The following is a 23,778-nucleotide window of genomic DNA, read 5'->3' on the forward strand; positions in this document are numbered from 1 at the left end:
CCACTACAATATTGTGAAGTAATTAGCCTCCAATTAAAATAAATAAATGTATATTAAGAGAAAAAAAAAAGAAAAAACAAGCATCCATCCCTCATGGACCACTTTGGTGTGAGTAGCTCTGAATGTCCCCCAAATTACTCAAGCGTGAGTTATTTCAGGGTTTACTCAAAGTGAAATTAATCTCCAGTCTTTTAACTATTCATGTAGAAATGCTTCTAAATTATTAAATTATCCTTACATTTAGCATTTGTCTAATTCTTTTAGGAAAAGCAACATTTAATTGAGTTGTGAAAAAGATATATAACACAGGTATTGATTCAATATGAAAAAGATCTTTTATCCTTCCAAAACAATTTTAAAAATCAAATTTTAAATTTGATTTGAGGACAATTTAGCATTTTGGACATTGTCCTCAATGGTTTGAGGACAATTTAGCATTTTGTAGAAATTGGTAACACTCTCAAACAATACTATTATATTTGCAAACTCTATTTTCTAAAACAGAAAGCCTCTTTCCTACTCCTTCCCTCTCTTTTTTGTTGTATTTATTTCTGCCCTGCCTCGTTCTAAAAATCAGAGCCCTCCAGTTGTCAACATAAGCACCTAGAACTGTGGCATTGATGTAGCAAAAATATCATAAATTATATGGCTATTGATTTTCTTCTCCTGGTGTCTTCATGGTCTACTCAATACCATTGCTTCTTCTAACTGCTAAAATACCATCCTTCTCCCAAAGAAAGCATTTAATGCCTTGTATTTCCAGAACCCTGAGAAAACAAATTTGTCTATAATGGAAAAGTTACACTCACTGCCATTTTTCTATTGGGTAAATAAAAACCTGTACACACCATGATTTGAAACTTTGGGGACCCTAAGCAATATCACATTTGGAGTCACTTTATTTACAAAAAAAAAAAAAAAAAAAAGACAAGCATGAAGTGCTTGCTTGTTAAGTCCTCTAAGTCCCAGACTAGATGTCCTGATTCTAAGTTGTATTCAGGTAATCTTGACAGCCTTGGCAACTGAGATAGAAGTATTTTTTCCTATCTTCCCAATGAGAATTCTTGATGGAAAACAGGAATCATGAGGTCTAAAGAGAATGTACAATTCTAAGAAGTATGTTTCATGTTTTGAAGAGACCTCTGCAATGATCAGCAAGTTTGAGCCAATTTAGTATAAAAAATTAGGACTCTGTGACAGAGGCTGACTTTTCACAGTCGACCTAGCATCACTCTACCCAGTGTCCCTGACTCATAGGAATGCCATGAGAAACTGACTGAAAAATTCTGCAGCTGATTCAGAGGACTCTGACACGGTATCTGGTCACTGTCTTCTACCATCAAGGGCATAACAATTTAGAATCTGGATCCAGGACTTAGTGATAGTCATCAATAATGTAGACATTGTCTTCTGCTTGGATAGGCTTCAGAGCTGCATTTTTCAAAGCTCCAATGCGAGAATCTTTCAATGGAATGACACTGTAGAAAGAATAACATGAGTGAGAAAAAGAGAAGATCACTTCTCAAGTATGAGCAGCATATTTGTTTATGTTCATTCAAGCCTGGGTATTTGCATTACTCACAGCCCCATTCAAACATCCTATGAAATGAATAGAAGCTTCCAGAATTGTGAATATGAAGTTACAGGAAATTATTTTTAATGAGATAGAAAGTCACACCTTTTGGTTTCAAAAATCTCACACTGGTCTCTTTCAAGACACTCGTGCAATAGAACACAAAAATTTATAGTCTAACAAGACAAATACCACACATCAAATTGAAGTATTAAACCAGGATGCACAGTCTCAAAGATGGCCAGGAAATGGTTTGGCTGGTGTTTTTCTACCCGAGGACTGTGACCCTTTAGTGATGTTATTTAGTGGTATGTATCCTGTATTTAAGATAAATACATATAAGTATACAAAATATCAGAGCATATCAGATGTGGCAAAATACTATTGCTTCACCAAAGCATGTTCTAGATCACAGAGCCAAAAATCACACCCTGCCTTAGCCAAAATTAGAAAGCCATGGGTTAGATGAGTTTTATGACATGAATGCTCACACATCAAGTGTACACAAAGGTCGTTAGTGGGGTTTTGATATCAATGCTTTTTTAGAAGTTGTCTGTAGGCACTGTTTTTATTACCTAAACCTGCCCAGAAATGATATGAAATGCACTGAATCTTCACTCAGCTCTGATTTTTAAACAGATTAGTCATACATGTGTGGAAACAGGTTAGGGGTCAGTAGCTCACAATGAGTTAACATGATATAGCTGCCCCAAAATTAACATCATGAGGAAATACACCTTTTTGCTTTTGTTTGATTTGCTTTTCTATATTATACAGATTCTTCTATAATAAATATTTTCTTTTCTAATTAGGTGATTAAAACTGAAACTTTAAAAAAGTAAACATTGAAAGAACAAAAATGAACTAAAGGATGTGATCATTCATGCTTTTCTGTCTGTAGGGAGCACTTACTTTTTTCCACTCTTGGAGGCTGACATCAAAAACTCCTAAAAGTCTGGTTTAGGACTCTAAGAGACCTGCTGTGTGATGTGACCTTGGATGTCACTTAACATCTCTAAACCTGTTTTCTAATTAGTAAACTGAGAATACTACTACTGCCTGTCTCACAGGTTTATTGCTGTGAAGGGCACGTCTCAATAATAAAATCCAGCATCTATGGAACACTTGCAATATGCTGGAGATTATTCAAGGCGTATTTTGTGGACTGGCTCATGTGATTAACTCAGATATAGGAAAGATTGGATACAAACATCCAATGAAAGAGAACTAAGAATAATGGATGGCAGTTAAAGAGGGACGAATTCAGAATCAAAGAAAGACTTGGCTTAAAGCCCAAGCTGGACCAGATGAAGCAGTTTATTTTGTTGGAAGTAGGTAGTGGTTTCCTACCTTTACAGATGCTTGGGAAAATGACCCCAGGGATGCATATAAAGAAGATTTAATTTTTTATTGGGTGAAGGGGTAAATTTGCAAAAACTGTAAATTGAAATGCCTGTGAGGCCAGACAACTAATATAAATGAACAGAGCAGGCTGGGTATGGAATAATAGGAGATGGTTGGAACCGTGGGGAGCTGGCATGTCCCTAGCCCTGCCTTTGTGGGTCTTCAGCCTGGAGGTGTCTTCCTCCAGATTTTTGCAGAGCTGCCTTCTGCTTCTTTGGGGCTCACTCACATAGCCTACTGCGCTGCTCCAGTACTCCCTGTGGTATTTCTCTGGAAGTTCTATAAGGGCCTGTTTATTCATTTATATGTTTTCTGTCTGTCCTGCTCATCTTTATGGAATATAATAGAGACTCAATAGACATGCAATAAACAAAGCACTGAATGAAATCAAATAACAAACTAAACAACCCATTCAAATGATCCCTGAAACAATATCTGTGATTTAGTTCTCTTGCTCTAAGAGATAAGGTTTGAGGTGTTATTTCTGTAGCAGTTATGACACAATTCCAGAGAAATATAGAGATGCTTAGAAAAGGAAATGGCAACCCACTCCAGTATTCTTGCCTGGAGAATCCTAGGGAAGGAGAAGCCTGGTGGGCTGCCATCTACAGGGTCGCCCAGAGTAGGACACGACTGAAGTGACTTAGTAGCAGCCGCAGCAGTATAGAGATGCTGAAAATCATCACTGAAAGATTGAACAGCAATGGAGGTGCTCTATATACTAGATTTTTCAGTATCCAGAGTATAAAATGGAGAACTTGGAAGGAAAAGAAGAGAGGGACAGATAAATTTTCCTTATGTTTACTAGAGGAAGAACATCAAAAGGCATTATTAACACAAATCATTTCAAACTTACCGCAGTAGCTCCACCTTGTTACCCAGGCAAAAATATCCTAAATTGAGGGGAAAATGAAGAGAAAATTAAACATGCAAGCCAAAGAGTTCATGAGATTTTTTTTTCCGAACCAGTATATTATTATGATTATTACTTTAATATAAGCAAAATCAGTATAGCTTTCAAAGTCTAAAAAAAAATTAATTTTAAAGAAAGAATATTTTTAAAAAGAAGGAGAAAAAAAATCAATCTGGACCCTAAACTGATAACTCCAGGGTACTTCTCTTGAATCTCTAGGAGCCAAGTAAGCCCCTTGGTATAGTGTATCTTGTGATTCGTAGGTTTAGTATATTGACTTACATGCCCTAGCTTACTTTAATGCCATTTTATTTCACAGAAAAAAACCACTCAATATTGCACTTCTCCCATAGATGACAGCTTTTACACACACATACACACACAGCTGGTGGAAGGAGACTAGGAGGTGTTGGATGACTGTCGTGTGAAGCCCTTTGTTCTCCTAGCTCTGAAATGATGTGCCCTCCTAATGTCTCTTCTGCTTCTTCTATTAAGTGGGCGTTATAAAACCATCAACAGTTTTACCCCCGATATGGATAAAAATTTGTAATTGAGGGAATGGGAAAAGAACAAAATGGGAGGGAACAAATCTTACAGTGGATTTTGACTTCCAAATCTCAACTTTACACAACCAGTGCTTATTTCTCCATATTTAATTTCACCTATGGAAAATTTAAATATCATGTTTATGGAACAATAAATTTAAGATAAATAAAAAATGTTTAAAAGAACAAGGTAAGAACCAAGGAAGTTATGTGAAACTGATATCTTATGGAATGTACAGCTACATGCATTTGGCGAAAGAATACTCCTGTGGGCTCAAGAATATTTCTGAATATTTCAGTCCTGAGGTGACTTACTTCTCCTAATCCAGAAAACCACAAACATGACCAACAGTGCCAAAATAGTAACCGAGATGCCAATGTAGACTCCCTTGTTGGTGCTCATCCATGTTTCTTGTGCCAGCGCCGCAACCTACAGAAACACCAGCAGATCAAACACAAAACAGAAAAAATAAAACAATCTTGTTAGAGTTATAGAAGAAAACATTTCAGAAAATAATATACCCAGACACATTATGATTTATTGGCCCCTGGCTAGTTCTGGATCATGAGGGGTAATACCAAATGATGTAGAGTTAAAGCCTTATGATGAAATTCTAAGACAACTCAAAATTCAAAGTGTATTTGGGGGTGGTGGAAATGTTTACATTTTACTTGCAGCGGTATTTAGAGAAGGGTACAGATTTGTTAAAACTCACACTGTATGCTTCAAATGAGTGTGCTTTATTATTATAATTTATACATATTATTTTAAAAATCTCTTATCATAAATAATCCTCTTATGATACTAATAAAAAACAATTTTGGTTCCTATGTAAGTTGCCATGGTGGTGCTACTTGAATGTGTTCAGTTCCTGAAACTGGCCATTAATTTAAAAGCTTTTTTGAACTAGAATTCAAGATTCTATGTCTTTATAAATGGGCATGAAAGCTGCTGCTCAGATTCATGGCTCTGCTTAACAATTAAAATGCTGTGCAATTGGGAAAAAAATTCCTAGTGTGAGAGATCATCACTTCCTAGAGTAAACCCAAAGTATACCAGGCCATCATGCTTGCCTCCTTTATATAGCTTAATTCTAATTCTAAAGATGTCCCACCACGTAGGTATTTTAACAGAAAGGAAGTGAAAATCAGGAAAAAAGATTAACTCTCAAGTCTCCTCCTGCATAAGAGTTTAATCTCTGGAGTCAGAATCCCAGATTAACTTTTATTTAGTTGCTCTGTGGCCCTAGCAAGTTATTTAGCCTCTCCAAACCTCTTTTTCTGTCAAATGCAGATTAAATAGGGTTCTTGGGAAAGGTACTTCAGGTACCTCCTGATAAACACTCTGAGGAATACAGAGGGGGGTGACCTAGCCTCTGAGCTGTCCTTGCCTAAATGGAAAACAGTCAGTGCCTTGGGAGGGAAAAGCTGTGTTATCACCTTATTTGTGGGAGGGAAAGCAGTTAGATGGAACACAGGGTTACAGGAAGCAGTCTTTGCTTGCTTTTTAAAAAATATTATGTTAAATAAAAACTGGAAGTTCATTTTAGAGTGTGCAGCTCAGGATAAAGAAAGGAAAACAAAAATCAACCATAATTTCAATAGCCAGAAATAGTTACTATTACCATTTTTCATTACATACTCTTCTAGAATTTTATCTTTCTAGTACTTTTCTTAACAGACACAGTTACTGTATCCAATGTATACTACAGTATATACATCATTTAATTTTGTTTCTATAACTTATATATAACAATTTTTTTTTTCATTTTTGGCAATGTTACATGGCATATGGATCTTAGTTCCCTAATCAGCCATCGATCCTCTACTTACTTCATCAGAGGCATGCTATCTGAAAAGTTAGTTTTTTCATTTAACAATTGAGACTGTCTTCTCATGGTGTAGGTACACTGAAGTGACATTTTTAATGGCAATAAATGGGCATGCTTAATTGATAAGTTATTAATCTCTTATTATTGAACATTTAGGTTGGTTATAACATTTTCATGATTATGAACAGCAGCAATGTATATCTTGTTTTATACATATTTATATATATGTTCATTTGCTCCTTAAGATGCAGCTCAAGAAGTTGACCTACTGGGTGGATATATATGCTGCTTGGTTTCAAGATACCTGGGAGACACCTTGATATCTTCATGGTCAAGACACAAAAAGCCCACAATTGTGCTGCCACCTATTGTGAACTTGCTTCTATATTGCTTACAATATATAGAAGAGATTAATAGCTGCTGAATATACCTGTCCTGCAGGTAACTGAGGTCAAAAACAATCTTCTCATTCAGAGTGTTTGTTTCTTTTTTTAAAACTAGCATAAGTCTCACTGACATGACATTTACATGGTGGCAGTTCTGCTATTTAACAAGCACAACAAAGCAGCCCATATCCATCAGATCAATCAGTACCCATATCATCAGGGTGATTAATCTTTCATATCACTCCTACGTGGTAGTGTTCTCATTGTCACTAAGTTATGCAACTAAGGCCATTTGACGTCACATTAACCCCACTTTACTTGAACTTGAATTTCTCTCACAATGTCCATGCTGCAATTTCTCCCCACTTGCAATCAAGATTACTCTCATACCTGAATCTGGTCATGTTTTTTGCTTCTAAGAGTTATTTGCACATAGTGCAAGGAAAGTTTTTCAACCCAAAGGAGCCAAAAGTAAAAACTCACTGATAAATTCTAACTTACACAAAGATGAGGCTTTGATGAGTATCATGAGACTATAGTCCCTTGGATTTTCCCAACCTAATTGTGGGAAAAGTGTAAGAACAAATTACAGAATCACAAAGTTGTTGAAGACCATAGGACCTTAATATGTCATCTTATGGGGAGGATTATATATAGAAAGAATCAGCAGTGGCCTCAACGTTTCTCTATAGCAGGAAAATTGGAATGGAAAAGGATACTAGGGGGCCTATGTTTAAGGAACCACACTTTCACTGACATAACATTTTTGGTGGGGATGGCCCCCATTCCACTACATCAATTCAAGTCATGTTATTTCTCTAACAATGATCCAAGTCTTTCTTGTTATGTAATGTTAAGTCACTATGCCTGAATTAATTCACTCTTTTTTTCTTATTTTCTGGTTGGGAGAAATTCTGTCTTGGGTGTATATGTGTGTCTAGAGTAAAATATCACTTTTCAGGTATTTCTAACAAAGCAGTGCATCTATATAGACTTTTAAAATTAATTAAACTATCCCTATGTAAGAGTCAAATTCTTTCCCTCCTTTATTTTTTAAATTAGAAAGAATCAATCTTTTGACTAGTCTGACAATAATAATCTCTAAATGTAACTTGATTCCAGAAGAGACATATAAGTGGACCAGGCTAATAAAATAGGAAGGACTATGCTTACAGTTTGATTGTTATGCCAATGGGGATCTGGAGACTGGGTCACAGTGCCATTTCCATCTGCTCAAAAAGAAAGAAAGTTAATAAGAATTACAAAAAGATATTGAACTTTCCTGCAAACACCAAATATATTCACACTGCCTTCTGGTAATGAAGGGAAAGTTGAATAATCATATGGCCTAATGCTGTAGGCATCCCAAGAATAATACCAAGTTAATAACATCTGTTACTTTAAGTAGTAAGGTTGTATTTCTTAACCATTTTGTCATGGACCGTTTGAAAATGAACCATTTTTTTCTCCCTATGGGGGAGAAAAATGCATGCTCACAGAAAATTTACTGACAATTTAGACAAGACAGAGTGACTCATTCTCAGAACTAGGTTAAAAATTACTGCTTACAGATAAATAATCAATATTTCCATAGCAGGTCCGAAACTTCCAATGACTGCTCAGAGGTCATTACACATCCAAAGAGCAGAACCACTCTGTTCAAAATGAACATTACATTGGTTTTACATTCTAAATGTGAGTGAAATGCATTAAGATACCTCAACAGGTGGCATCCAAATCCTACATTATATGCCATTGTGCCCAGACACTAATCTAAAAGTGCTTTAGAAAATATGTTACAACACTCCCAAGGCCAGTGTACCTTATACTACCTAAACTCCCAATATAAAAGGATACTATGCCTTAAAAGTTTTCAATGTCCAAATTTTAATAGTGTTTTGAAATATCTCTTTTGTCCCACAGAACATATACTGTTGGCCCTGCTAAGCAACTATAGGTCAAATACAGGACTCTCCCTTTACTGAGTATCTATTATACACAAGCATTTTACATCCTTATACCAACTTTCTTAATCTGAAATTTTAGATGAGGTGCTGAAATGGTTGAAGTTTCCAGCTCTACTAAAGGACAAGAGCCTCAGCTCATAACAACTGCACACGTTATGTTTCCATTCAGTGAAAATACTGCAGGTCTCAGAGATTCACATGCTACTGACAGAGCTATAAAACCATCATTTTCTAATGGTAGTAAAAACGAAGCAACAATACTCCCCCTAAGTTTCACACTTTACACTACTGTATCTACAAATTAAACATTCTGACACTGCTTCTTCAAGAGACAAAGACAGTGTCGAAGTCTAGTCTCTGTGTATGATTTATGTTATAACCTTAAATCCTTAAGCTATAGAATGAGTGATTTTGTAAAAAAAAAATAGCAAGGACTTGAGTCAGATGAAACTTGACTTCAGTGCTGACATGTCACTTACCAATGTGACCTCGACCAATGTCCTTTACATACACATTACATATATACGCATGTAAATGTATGTATTTACATTTCCAGCTGGGGTAACCTTGAGCTAAAGCTGTTGATAGTACCCATCTCATAAAGTTATCACTTTAGATGATGCATGTAAGGTGCTTAACACCATATTAAACAAATATCAGATATCACAATTATGTTGCTATATAACAATAGGAGCAATGGGCAAGGGACACCATGCAATGGATTTTCCAAATATCATGTCCTTCATTCCTTACAAACATGTAGTGAGGAATGAAACAACTCGCCCATGGGCGTGCAGCTTGAAACTGCCATTGGTGGGCAGTTGAATTGGAAGCTGTTGTCTCCAAAGTAGAACTGAATGTCCTCCTCAGTCTGGCAATGGCAAGAAATAAACCTGCCTTGAAAGAATTAAATGAGATAACGCACAACAATTTGCTGGCACATGCATCTGGAAAGGTAGGTGCAGGCCCTGCGAAAACCAAGATTCCTTCTGGACTAACATTCTTTGCTTTGTGAGGCTTTAACCCACTGAAGTGTGACTCGGGCACGGTGAGGATTTGGCTGAAGGGCCTCAGAGATGCTGCCAAGACGGCAACAGTCAGAGAAGTCGTGGGGACACAGCTGCTCCAACGTCTGTTCCATGCTGGCAAGTCTACTTGACCAGTTTTAGTGACATATTTTAGAGAACAATTTCCCATTTTCTACTTTGTTCTTCCTCTTAGCCTAAAAGTGTGGGGTGCAGTTGCTCCAACTGCTCTTACCTGTATTTTTATCTGCTTTCTCTTTGCTTTTATGCCCAGAAACAACTCACACCAAGGATTCCACTTTCGAAACCAAATGTCACTATTAGCTAATTTCAGTTAAATTGGTCCCTCTCTAAAATCCACTGCAAGTCCATTTTCAGTTAAGAGCTTCCTTGAATGACTGGCAAAGTAGGCTACCCTGGGTATCTGCTACATGACGAATCATACGCACATGTCTTTCAAAGTCTGACCTTATTGGATGCTTCACAAGCACGTGGACAAATAACCAGTTCTGCATTACAAAGGGGTTCACATATGGCACTCTCCAAATAACCTCCATGGGTAACAGAGTTAGCTGAGAAAGATGGCAATTCAATATCATATTTCTCCATTACAGGAAAAACAAACTAATCTTACACCTCAAAAGAATATGGACTTCCGAAACTAGGGAGAACTGGGAGTCTTTTAGAGTGGAATAGCACAATCCTCGGAGAAGGCGATGGCACCCCACTCCAGTACTCTTGCCTGGAAAATCCCATGGATGGAGGAGCCTGGTAGGCTGCAGTCCATGCCGTCGCTAAGAGTCAGACACGACTGAGCCACTTCACTTTCACTTTTCACTTTCATGCTTTGGGGAAGGAAATGGCAACCCATTCCAGTGTTATTGCCTGGAGAATCCCAGGGACAAGGGAGCCTGGTGGGCTGCCGTCTATGGGGTCGCACAGAGTCGGACATGACTGAAACAACTTAGCAGCAAAGGCAGCAACAACACAATCCTAGTGGGCCGTGCCTTTTTGGTTCTGGTGAACATGTTCTCAACCCAGCTCAAAGTGTCCATGTGAAATGAAAGCTCAACAAGGCAGCAGGGGAGCCTCCTGGCTCTGTGTAGTTTCTGGCGCTTAGAGGTAACTAGTTTGGTCTGGACCAGTTTGGATTTAATTGTTTTAAGGCTCTGTCCAGGGAAGTATGCCTAGAAATAAGTTTAAAGACAGGCTGATTCATTTTATTTAGAAAAATGTGGATATGTATGTGGATGGTCCCAAATCATACTACCTGCCTATGTCACACAAATGTACATATTTCTGGAATTTCAAGTAACATTCATAGTTGCCACTCTATCACTTACCTTGTAACTGTGTCCCCAGATCTTTATCTCAAATAACGCTTGTAAGAATAAGTAATATTTCCTCCGTTTGCCAAAGGATAAAAACAGATTCAAAGAGGGTAATAAGACATTTGTTCAAGTTGCATAGCTGAGTGGATAGCCATTGTTGGCATTCAAGTCACGCTTGTCTTTTTTCAGAATATGTGCTCTGAACAATGTGCTAATATTTATCAAAATTTGAATGCTCCCAGGTGTTCAGAAAAGAAACTGAAGTTACCTGTTGAACAAGAGTGCCATGGTGAGCTGGTTATGTTTGTTTCATACAGGGTAGCAGGCTGGGTTTCTGCTGTCTGAGTTGGAGAAGAAAAAGAAGCTATAGGAATGACAAGAAGGGAAAAATAGTGTTCAATTAGTGGAGGAACGTTTACACCCCCAGCAGAAAGAACAAACAAAACTAAATCAGAAATTACCCTTTGACTCTTTCTTAGAAATGTATTAACAGATGTCCTTGAGGTATGGACATCTTACCCTGCTATGTAGGCATTTCATTGTCATGAACAAATCTGATTTAGATAATGATCTGAGAGTCTAACAACAGAATTATTTGTGTCCGACTCTTTCCAGCCCCATGACTGCAGCATGCCATGCTTCCCTGTCCTTCTCTGTCTCCTGGAGTTTGCTCAAACTCATGTCCATTGAGTCAGCAATACTGTCTACCCATCTCATTCTCTGCCACCCTCTTCTCCATTTGCCTTCAATCTTTCCCAGAATCAGGGTCTTTTCTAGTGAGTCAACTGTTTGCATAAGGTAGGCAAAGTATTGGAGCTTCAGCTTTAGCATCAGTCCTTGGGTTGTCATAAGAATTAAGGGGCTTAATACTTTTAAAGCAGTTAGCATGTTTCCTGACACAGCAAACAGAAATCTTTCCTGACATAGCTTCACTGAAATCTTATCCTCAAGTGTTGGGTTAGGCTTCAAACTGGATTAAATGATCTCTATTCAGAGTTCCTTGTAAGATAGACTGTCATTCACTTGGCCCTGTTCTGGCACCCTTATCTTTCCCTCATAATTCTGTGTTAAACTGGCTGAATGCACCATCCTTCTTAGATGTCCCTGACCAGTGGTCTGGCTTTCTTTCTTTTTTTTTTTTTTCTATTAATGATTGCTTTGAGAATCTGATAAAAACCATAGGTCCCTCTCACTCTGAAAATGCTTAAAGATATAAAAGATGAATATAAGAGGGTTTGGAAACCTGTTAAGAATCCCTACCCTAAATTGTACATCTGCCTCAACACAGTGCCCTGGATGGTGCATATCCTTACTTTAAAAACTTCTGCACTTAGCAGTACTTTTGCTTACCTGGCTGGAGGTCCTTTGTGGGTGCTGGCACTGGAAGAGCAGAAGTAGAGGACCTTGCTGTCACTGGAGCAGTGGGGACTGTCATGGTTGGAGTACTGGTGATGATTGTTGCTGGCACAGCAGTGGTGGTGGTTGGTGGAGCAGTGGTGACCATTGTGGTTGGAGCAGTGGTGGTGGTGGTGGTTGTTGGAGTTGTGGTTGTTCTTGTTTGGGGGATAGTAGAGGTTGTTATTGTAATAGTAGTAGTCATTGTTGGAGTAGTAGTAATGGTTGTCTTTCTAGTAGTGGTGGTTGATCTTGGAGTAGTGGTGGTGGTGGTAGTGGTTCTTGGAGTAGTAGTAATGGTTGTCTTTCTTATAGTGGTGGTTGTTCTTGGAGTGGGAGTGGTAGTGGTACTGGTTCTTGGAGTAGTGGTGGTAGTTGTCTTTCTTGTAGTGGTTGTTCTAGGAGTAGTGGTGGTAGTTGTCCTTCTTGTAGTGGTGGTTGTTCTTGGAGTGGTGGTGGTGGTTCTTGGAGTAGTGGTGGCAGTAGTCTTTCTTGTAGTGGTTGTCCTTCTTGTAGTGGTGGTTGTTCTTGGAGTAGTGGTGGTGGTGGTGGTGGTTCTTGGAGTAGTGGTGGCAGTAGTCTTTCTTGTAGTGGTTGTTCTTGGAGTAGTGGTGGTTGTTCTCCGAGTAGTGGTGGGCGTTGTCCTTCTTGTAGTGGTGGTTGTTCTCCGAGTAGTGGTGGGAGTTGTCCTTCTTGTAGTGGTGGTTGTTGGAGTAGTGGTGGTAGTTGTTGTAGTAGTAGTGGTGGTGGTGGTCGTTGTTGTAGGTGGAGCTAGAAATCAACATGAAAGCAGGGATTCATCAAGCAGCAGGAAACAAGAGACTCGTGCTGGGCCTGTGCACCAATACAACCAAGGAGACTGTCCCCAGCAGAACTCAGCACTTATCTCCCAGGAACTCCAAGTTCTTGTCATTGGTCAACTAGAATCTGTGACTGAGGAGGGAGTGAACACGTGGTCACAACAAGGCAACAGTGGCATTTAAAGGATGATATTTCGGGAGGTGTTACTATTAAAAAATGACACATGGGATTTCTGTTGAAGCACTTTGTAAAGACTAGTCATACATATCAGATTCACATATCTTCATAAACATCTGTGAGGGAGGGAAAAGTGTCTAGAGCCTGAAGCTGTCTTTGTCCTTTCAGCAGTACATGACTAGAACCCAAATAGTAGTTCCCAAGAACCAGAATATTGACCAAATAAATAGCATTCACTTCTGTCACTTCTAAGGGTACCCTCCCAACATATCTGCATCCTAAATGTGGATTAATTCACATCATTAACATACGCTGGATAACACAGATGCCATATGCCACCTGGGAAACCCTGAAAACAGTCATAGATAGTATATACATGAATGGATGGGACTGTATTCTAATAAACCTTTATTCATCAAAAAAAAAAAAAACCCTGTTGGTGAGCTTCTTTTATAATCTGATCTGGTCGTATGGCTACAGTTTGCTGACCTGGGTCTAACAGTGTAGTTAAAGATGCTGAAGAACAGTGCAGACTCAATCCCCTCCCTTCAGTTTAAAATGAAACCTAAGAAAAAGAGGAAGCAAGAAAAACATCTGATCAAAGGAGTATAGCAAGGAGGAAATTTAATCAGCTTGTTTCACTAATGTGTCTTGCTCAGGAGTAAATATTTCCTAGGGAAGAAGCTAGGACACTAAGCCTAGGAAAAGCTGCTGAGGAAGAGCCCTAAGAGGGGTTGAAAGTAAGCTCATTCTGTGAAAAGTTCAAGAAAACTTAAGTAAAGTATCAGGTTGGAGGCAGAGTCACTTTGGCTCAGGTATGAACCTGTTTCCCACTGGACAGAGCAGTGGCTTTACAAATATTCATCTATTAAAGAATTTATAAGCACTATAAATGTCCCCTATTCATTTCTTTCTTCCTCCAGACCAATCACATAATTTCACAACTCCAAAAATAATCTCTTCTTCACACACAGCCTCATGCCACATGTGTATAGCTCCAGCATCTTTTGGCTTTCTTAAATTACCTCCTAGATGTTTTCCCAGAGTCAGCTATATTCTGCATCAGAATTGACCTGATTTTACTTGCCTTCATCAAATGGGCTAAGTGTTCTTGATGAAATTAGGAAAAATTATGAAATTGAAATATCAAGCTCATTTAAACTAAAAAAAGAGACCTAGCTGATAAAGGCTCTGAATATTGGGTTCTATTTTCATTAGAAACTTTAGTGGGAGAATACTTACTATGAAAGAGCACCAGAAGCCAGGAAATCCTTTAGAACCTGCCCCTTTCACCAAGTGGTAAGAAAAATTAAAATGTCTACATCAAGATAGAAACACATGAACTTCCCATGAGACTTTTGGATTTCACAAAATTCTTAAAAAACAAAAGTGAACAGTTATTGAGATGAAAATGTTCTCATATTGCAATAAGGTGATTTTAATTATTTTTTCTCTTTTTTTGTTATAATTGTTCTATTTTATTATTATTCTTAATCTCTTACTGTGCCTAATTTCTAAGTTAAAATTTATCATTGGTATATAAGCAAAGAGTCATACATGACTGAGCAACTGAACTGATAAGCATAGGAAAAAAATATGTATAGGGTTTGGTACTATGTGCTGTTTCAGCTATCCACTGGAGGAGACATTCTTGGAATCAACCCCCATGGAAATAAAGGCAAAAATAAATAAATGGGACCTAATTAAAATTAAAAGCTTCTGCACTACAAAGGAAATTATAAGCAAGGTGAAAAGACAGCCTTCAGAACGGGAGAAAAAAATAGCAAACAAAGCAACTAACTAAGAATTAACCTCAAAAATATACAAGCAACTCCTGCAGCTCAATTCCTGAAAAAATAAATGACCCAATCAAAAAATGGGCCAAAGAACTAAACAAACATTTCTCCAAAGAAGACATACAGATGACTAACATACACATGAAAAGATGCTCAATATCACTCATTATCAGAGAAATGCAAATCAAAACCACAATAAGGTACCATTTCACACCAGTCAGAATGGCTGCTATCCAAAAGTCTTCAAGCAATAAATTCTGGAGAGGGTGTGGAGAAAAGGGAACCCTGTTACACTGTTGGTGGGAATTCAAACTAGTACAGTCACTAAGGAGGACAGTGTGAAGATTTCGTAAAAAACTGGAAATAGAACTGCCGTATGACCCAGCAACCCCACTGCTGGGCATACACACTGAGGAAATCAGAATTGAAAGAGACACATGTACCCCAATATTCATTGCACCACTGTTTATAATAGCCAGAACATGGAAGAAACCTAGATGTCCACCAGCAGTCAAATGGATAAGAAAGCGATTTTAATTTTTAAACAAGCAATTTAGTGATATGATGTGAGTAAAAGTGAAAGTCACTCAGTTGTGTGCAACTCTTTGCGATGCCAGGGACTATAGAGTTCATGGGATTTTCCAGGCCATAATACTGGACAGGGTAGCCATTCCCTTCTCCAGGGGATCTTCCCAACTCACGGATCAAACCCAGGTCTCCTGCATTGCAGGCTGATTCTTTACCAGCTGAGCCATGATACGGTGTGAATTCTGCTTCAAAAAATCCAAGGGTAGAGGGAGGGGATGAAACTATATAGACTCTTTCAATGTATATGCAACAAAATTGAGTTGACAGTTGTCTAAACCAAATGATACATCTATTTGACAGGACCTTATATTACCTGTTTTATATGTGTGAAACTCTCTATGAGTCTTAAAATGTTAAGAAAGAACATTTGAAAATTCTCCGAAGAAATGACCTCAGAGAAAAGGTCAGATTTTCAAGAAGAAGAAATTCAGCTGCATAAAAATATCATTATATCTCAGTGTGGAACAGTGAGTGCTTTTTCATGCACCAACTAGTATTCCTGAAGCACTGCTTCAGGAGACAGTTTGCTGACTAGGAAGATCCTCTAGCCTATGGTCTTGAATCAAGGTTAGTCTTAACACTTCACTCTACACAAATACAAGATATTCAGTTGAAGAGTTATTAGAAAACAAGATCATAGGAAACTTTTCTTTCTCTACTAAAGGAAAAGAAAGTATCAAACAGAAAACTCTTATCTCTGGGAACCCACAGGAAGTGATCAAGAAGTAGGAAGATAAGCTCACCTGGATTGACCTTCAACTCTAGGGTGGTTTTTATGTCATTGAACCACCCTCTCACCTCAATTCGGCAACAATACAAGCCAGTGTCAGACACGGCAGCGTTGTTTATGGTTAAAGACACATCCCTTCCAGGAATATCTCCATATAGCTGGTAACGTCCATCCCTCCGATAGGTGACTCTGAATCCATCAGTCCAGATGATGTTAGTTCCGCAATCGAACCAAGGACATGACCCTCGGCCCCAACACATGCTTGTGACTTCTCCATTATAGTAGCAGGGTAGAGTGACACTCCGACCCGCCACTCCAGTCACTCGACGGTAAGCGGTTACACCAGCTGTAAATAAAGAGAAACCAGAGCATGAGGTCTCAAATTTTAACTTTAATTTTATTTTCATTTTATTCTTTATAGAGCTTATGCTGTTTGAAATTATCTAACCATACCTTGAGTTTGTAAATTTAATATATGCATTTTTCTTATAAACATATTATTTAGTAGTATTATTATTAATCAGATATATTTTAGAATGAAACATCATATAAACGTCTTTTTGTATTCAGGATTACCTCCCAATAGGACAGATTTATGAGAGAAAGTATCAGGATAAAGGGTAGAAATATGTTCAGTCTTTTGGTGAAAATGATTCAAATTCCTCTCCAAAAGGTTTGAAACAAATGACACTCCAGCAATGCATCAGTGTGTGTGTATTTTATCCTGTGTTTGACAGGTATCTGCTTGCTGCTGCTGCTGCTGCTGCTAAGTCGCTTCAGTCATGTCCGACTCTGTGCGGCCCCATAGACAGCAGCTATTTCCTTCTCCAATGCATGAAAGTGAAAAGTGAAAAGGAAGTCACTCAGTCGTGTCTGACTCTTGGCGACCCCATGGACTGCAGCCTACCAGGCTCCTCCGTCCATGGGATTTTCCAGGCAAGAGTACTGGAGTGGGGTGCCATTGCCTTCTCCAGGTATCGGCTTACTAAATGTTAATACATACAGGTAGCTATTCCTCTCCCTTAGATTCAATCACTGTCTCAGTTGAAATCTGATTTTAAAACTGTGTTGCATTTAAAATTTTGATTTTCAATTTTACTGCAATTTTTAAAATGGTTATGCAAAAAATTTCACCTCACAAATCTTCTCTAAGTTAAAGAAAAAAAAGCTATATCCTATTTACTGCATCATTGGCTAGAAGGCAGAAGCCTAGTAAACTCTTTAGAAATCAGTTTTCAGTAAAAAAGGGTTTATAATACTCTCAGAAGGAACTGAGGCTTATAATGGGCTTTGCTGTTTTTGTTTAGTTGCTTAGTTATATCGGACTCTTTTCCACCCCATGGACTGTAGCCCACCAGACTCCTCTGTTCATGAATTTTCCAGGCAAGAATTCTGGAGTGGGTTGCCATTTCCTTCTCCAGAGGATCTTCCCAACTCTGGAATCAAACCCATGTCTCCTGCATTGGTAGGGGGATTCTTTACCACTGAGCCACCTGGGAAGCCCATCATGGGATTTAGGATCGATTAAAAAAAAAATCAAGCAGGGATCCCTTCTTGTGAATTGATGACTGTCCTGCAATGGAGCACTGTCCAGTTAGCCAGGTGAAACCAAAAAATTGGACAATATTCAATCAAATATTAAACTTTACCTCTTAAAAACAAACAGGCAGGAAAACTCTCTCCTGCAGCAGTGGTTTAAAAAACTGTATTACCAAATGAAGTCTGAGTGGTCCTTAAAAAAAATCTGAGATTCAACAACCAGTCATAGTTAGAACTGGGCTGTAAGTCAAGGAAATGCTCTGGGAATAAAACACTCATTGGTATATAAAATAAGTCTAGTTTTTATTACTGGAATTCTGATTATATTTAATTTTGCTTAATATCATTTTTGAATTATAAAGGTAATTTATGCTGATTATACAAACTGTTACAGAATATAATTTTAAAATGTACTTTTCCTCATATTCCTACCTCTAGAGATTTTTTTTAAATTTAGGTTTATGTCTATTCCTAAAAATTTCCCCTATCTCATAGAATGTTAAAATGAGATAAATTAAATAATTCTGTTTATTAAAAATTAAATTTTTTGTTTATTGATTTAAAAAGAAATTTTGGCCAAATGGCACAACACGTGGGATCTTAGTTCCCCAAACAGGGATAGAACTCGTGCTTACTGCTTTGAAAACACAAAGTTTTAACCATTGGAAAACCAGGGAAGTTAAAATATTTTCTTCTTAAAAGAAACAGTTACGCATGGTTAAAAAAATCAAAAAGTACAAAACGGTACAATAAAGGACTTGTCTCCTTCCCAACCATCCCCATTTCTTCTTCCCACCCTCGTCCACGGTTACTCTTTCTTACATACACTTGAGTAGTTCATGCATACACGACCATCTACCTACTATTTCTTTTTTTAATTTAAACACAAATGGCAGCATAAGCTCTTCTGTACTGTAGCATGCCTTATTCACCAACCCATAGATTTTTTAATCCTTAGAATTTAAGCAGTTCCTTTGGCTTAAGTTTTCAGCTTGGTTCTTTGCTCACTAGTTGATCCCATTACCTTTGACAAAGTGCCCCTCCATCACGACCACACACACCCTACACACCTCTTATATCCTTGGGGTTCCAAAGTACAAACCACCTATTCACTTACCTGGCAGGAGTAGGAGGCCCAGGATGGCTACCCAAGGATGCATGATGCTATTGCCCTGAAGGAAAGAGAAAGCAGACTGCTTGGTGTGGCCCTCAATCAGATGGTATCAGAACAAGTCTTAATTCTCAGATTGCAACTTCTCACAGAAGCCTGCCTGCTGGAAGCAAGAGTACACTTACAAAGGCTTCAGCTCTCTGTCTGCTCCAGGTGACTGAGAGCTCTGCCCCTTCCAACATACAGGCAAAGCTATCTTCTGAAACAGTCCCTACTTACCCAGCTCCTTTCCTACACTTAAAGTGCAAACAGAGAAGAAAAGGGAGCAAACGTGAAGGAAATGAGAGGAAGGCTTAGCAGGGAATGCCAGATCAAAGACCAGACTTCCCACGGCAAAGGTACACTTATCCTTAGCTTTGAAGATGAGTCACCTGGCTTTCCGGCAAGAGGAGGGTACTTCTTCCCTTGTGGTCACAATGGCGAGTCCCCAGCCTTAGTCAAATTATCAAATGTCCACTGAGCTAAGAACTGAGTTGTGAGTTTCACTTATGGCTCAGGAGACTGCTTCTCAGATAGCTCTGAGGAACCACGCCCAAGAGGGGTGGAGAGATAAGCTTATATGTGATTTTGGAGAAGTACAATCAAACATCTCAGTAGAAGGTCCCCACTAGGTACAAGAAACAAATACCTCAATTAATGCCTTTGGCATTTTTCTGAGTACAGAAGATGAAACTTGGATTCATAAAAATTTCTCCTGTAAACATCTAACTATCTGAAGGCCTGTTTTACCAGTTTTCCCAGAGCACAGAGTACTTCATTTTGGATCCTGCACTAAATTCCTTTCAGGGTATATTGAGTATCAGTGACTACAATGGCTAGTGACTTAATTCTTACAGACCAGATGGCTAGGGACACTCCTTAGCTGGCAGTGCCCCCTCATGGTTATAAATTCAATCATGACTTAGGAGGCAGTTCATGACCACTTTATCTCATAGTGCAGAGAATACCTTTTTCTCAGTCAGGCCAGTATTTTGATGATCTTCAGTGTGCTCTTACTGGACTAGGCACTGCTAATAGTAGCCAAAAGTCTTTGGACCACATGTCTTTCAAATCTGTTTTGGTCCAAGCAAAATCCCCTGTGTTGCTTCTTCCCATATGTAGAGCTACACTATTACAATCTTGAGTTCATAAATAAATATATACATGTATAGCTCTTAAACAACTATACCTGTTCAAGTTGCCTAGGCATCATTTTTATCAGAGGCTTAGTCACACATTTAGTAATGCAAGAAATCACAATCTTGTAAAATAGGCCGAATACAAGTAACATAGCTAGTAGCATTAATAGGGTCATAAGTAAATATTTAAGCCAAGAGTTTCCACTAGGTGTGATCCAGTATATTACCAGCTCATCTGACTCAATCTGTCCTGTACAAATCACTATCTTAAAGGTAATGAAAAACTTGTATTGTTCACAAGGCATCCAGCCTAATTCCCTAGTGTTATTAGGCTGATAATCCTTAGTTTAACTGTTCCCAATGTAAGGGAGCTTTTAAACTTAAATGATTTAAATAATCTGGTGGGAGTCATATAAATCCACCCTGTAACTGAAGGAGGATCCCTCCTAATAATCAGGAAGTTTTATTTGCTGACTGAAATTTAGTTTGTTATTTTTGAGCTTGAGTAAAATTAAAAGAATATTCATATAAGAATATTCATATTATAGCCAAGGACAGAGAAAGCACCATTAGTTGTCCAAGTGAGGGAGTCCAATTTAGTAATATCAATAGTTGCTCAAACAGAACTATAGCTTTCTTCTGGAATAAATTTCCTAAGAGTCATCCAATTAGACCCATGGAGAGGAGAAATCCACCAAGATAACCCAGAAGTACTAGATGCAGGTAACTGATCATAAGCCTAACAATTAGATTAATTTTTAAACTCTGTGTAAGACTTACACCATGATAAAAAAAACATGGATTTATGAAAAAGTCCAAGAAATTATCAAAAATAATTATAATATGTAATTATATCAATATTTCTATAACTATATGACATTATTATCTAATGTAACTATTATGCTGAAAACACTACAAATAATCATACAGGTCAGATCGGGAATCTAGGGATAGCTGTCCACTTCTGATGTTGTCTTCTCTTTATCTTGGTAGGAGAGAAGTTTCTCCTCTGTTTGAACTTTGTTTTAAGGTGAGTCTAAGGGCTCCAGTGCAAGAACTCTTTCTAAGTGGAAAATACAAATCCAAAAGTCAATTTCTTTCATTTGTTCTGTGCATGAGCTAATCAAGGTTATCTGACAAGCATCCTTTGATGTAGGTTGGAGACAGTCCTTTGAATGATGCCTTTCCAAAATGCATAATCTTCTGGTTATAGGTCATGGGGCATTGAATATATAGTAACAAGCTTCAGAAACAAACATAGAGTGTCCTTTTAATAATTCAATTAAACTTTACAATAATGTAACCTAACAACAGGGGTCTATCTCAGAAGTGAGTCTTGGGCAGTAAATACAGACCTAAATTAACAATACTAGAATTTAACACCCATATATGTAATTTTTCTCTCTAAAATTATGTGACTTCTATCAGATATAAACAAATTAAGAGTAATTTGTTTGCAAAAATAAGTCTGCTTCCAGTTAGCTTGGCCTGATAACTTATATAAGTGTAACCGATCATATAATCCTTTTAAAAATTGGTTTCGGTGGAACTTTTTATAAAGAATCTCAGATTGAATTTTTAAAAGGCTTCTTTCTCAAGGCGAGAAAAGTCATCCCAAGGGCATGCCATCAGATCCCACCTGTGATACCTAAAGATCTGAATTAATCTCTCTCTTCTCAGAGTTCCAAAGTGTCTTCAGATTCCTGCAACTGTCAGGAGGTGGACTTTCTCATTTACTTCATAAATCTGCTAGCAATCTAAGGGTTTACAATTTTAGAGAGATCAGATAGAAAGAAAAGATACATGTGTCAGTTTTTCTTACAAAGGTGTCACAACCAAATTGCTGTAAGTCATAATTAGTTTAAGGGGAAAGGTTTCCTTATATCTGGAAAACAGATTTAAAACAGTAATATTTCAGACCAAGAAAACCATAAAATCTATAACCATGTTCATCAGTTCACTCAGTCCTACATAACTAATTCTTGATCTTTTGTTAACAGTTTCATAAAGCTTTTAAAAGCCTGCACTTGTCAAAAATCCTTTCTGTGAATTTTCTTGAAAATGAAGCATTTTTGCAAAGGCTTCAGGATCAAAAAATAACTGTCAATGAACAACAAACATTTTTAAAGGCATGGTTAAATATCCGATTGTGATGCCATTGACAAACTTCTTTACTGCTGTGACAGAACATTTTAAGATAATAATAAGAATTAAGACTGATAACATTTGACTATGACAAATCAGATTCTTAGGAATTCCAATAATTTCTAGAGTATCTAAAACATTTCCCCTTACAATATAGCCTAAGGATGTTTATCACCATCCCTTTGAGATGCTTCCCATGCAGTTTAACAGATGATATAAGCCTAGTTAGTTTAATATTTTTATCTTTGATAAAGAGAGAAAACAATTCCCTTAGGTGTTTCAGGACCTTTTGGAAAATCTCAAAGTAAGCTAAAGGTCAAATGAACTTCAAGTAGAATTGGATCTCTGGCAAGTTTGCCAAAAATATCAAAAGGCTTTAAAAAAAGCAATTGGTCAGGCAGCATCACAGGTCACTGTGAAACAATACTTATTGACTTAACCAAGAAACAATAAAATATTTCAAAGGCAAATACAGAAAGTTATTAAAAATTACTTATAATACAAAGAAAACTCACAATCTATTACAAAATCTAATCAATATTCTTAAGAAAACTCTTCCCTCTTAATAGAGAGAAACAAAATTCAGGTTTTGTACCATTTAATATTGAAATTCATTTGCCCAATTAAATTAATTCTAACTTTGTTCTGCCCAAACATAGAATCATTTCTAAAGTTTATTTTTTCACTCAAACCTACAGTTTTCTATTCTTACAATAATCTGTCTCTTCTTTACTATTTAGAAATAACTACCATCAGAACAAAATTATTTTCTTTCTCCTTAATAAAATGAATTTTTATTTCTTATATCTTCTTGTTGTAAAGTCGCTCAGTCGTGTCCGACTCTTTGCAACCCCATGGACTGTAGCCTACCATGCTCCTCCGTCCATGGGATTTTCCAGGCAAGAGTACTGGAGTGGGTTGCCATTTCCTTCTCCAGGGGATCTTCCTGGCCCAGGGATTGAACCCATGTCTCCCATATTGCAGGCAGATGCTTTACCATATGAGCCACCAGGGTAGCCCCTCTTCTTCTTACTTGCATACAAAAACGTTTTTCGTATTAACTTTATAGGCTGCTGCTGCTGCTAAGTCGCTTCACTCGTGTCCGACTCTGTGCGACCCCATAGACGGCAACCCACCAGGCTCCCCCGTCCCTGGGATTCTCCCGGAAAGAACACTGGAGTGGATTGCCATTTCCTTCTCCAATGCATGACAATGAAAGGGGAAAGTGAAGTCGCTCAGTCGTGTCCTACTCCTAGCGACCCCATGGACTGCAGCTTACCAGGCTCCTCCGCCCATGGGATTTTCCAGACAAGAATACTGGAGTGGGTTTGCCATTGCCTTC

At 37.9% G+C, this 23,778-nt stretch overlaps 1 protein-coding gene across 1 annotated transcript; it reads right to left on the reverse strand.

The window, feature by feature from the left end:
- Nucleotides 1–312: 312 nt before the first annotated feature.
- On the reverse strand, nucleotides 313–19,654 carry LOC138441462 (hepatitis A virus cellular receptor 1-like). The gene is made up of 9 exons (XM_069592490.1): nucleotides 19,545–19,654; nucleotides 19,120–19,174; nucleotides 16,477–16,809; nucleotides 12,327–13,142; nucleotides 11,245–11,340; nucleotides 7,827–7,882; nucleotides 4,751–4,865; nucleotides 3,834–3,870; nucleotides 313–1,478 (listed from the first exon to the last, which is right to left on the reverse strand). The coding sequence occupies exons 2-9, from the start codon at nucleotides 19,160–19,162 to the stop codon at nucleotides 1,376–1,378; spliced, it is 1,599 nt and encodes a 532-aa protein (XP_069448591.1). The 5' UTR covers nucleotides 19,163–19,174; nucleotides 19,545–19,654; the 3' UTR covers nucleotides 313–1,375.
- Nucleotides 19,655–23,778: the final 4,124 nt, after the last annotated feature.

Source organism: Ovis canadensis, chromosome 5 (assembly GCF_042477335.2).
Source record: "Ovis canadensis isolate MfBH-ARS-UI-01 breed Bighorn chromosome 5, ARS-UI_OviCan_v2, whole genome shotgun sequence".
In the NCBI taxonomy this organism is placed as follows: Eukaryota; Metazoa; Chordata; class Mammalia; order Artiodactyla; family Bovidae; genus Ovis; species Ovis canadensis.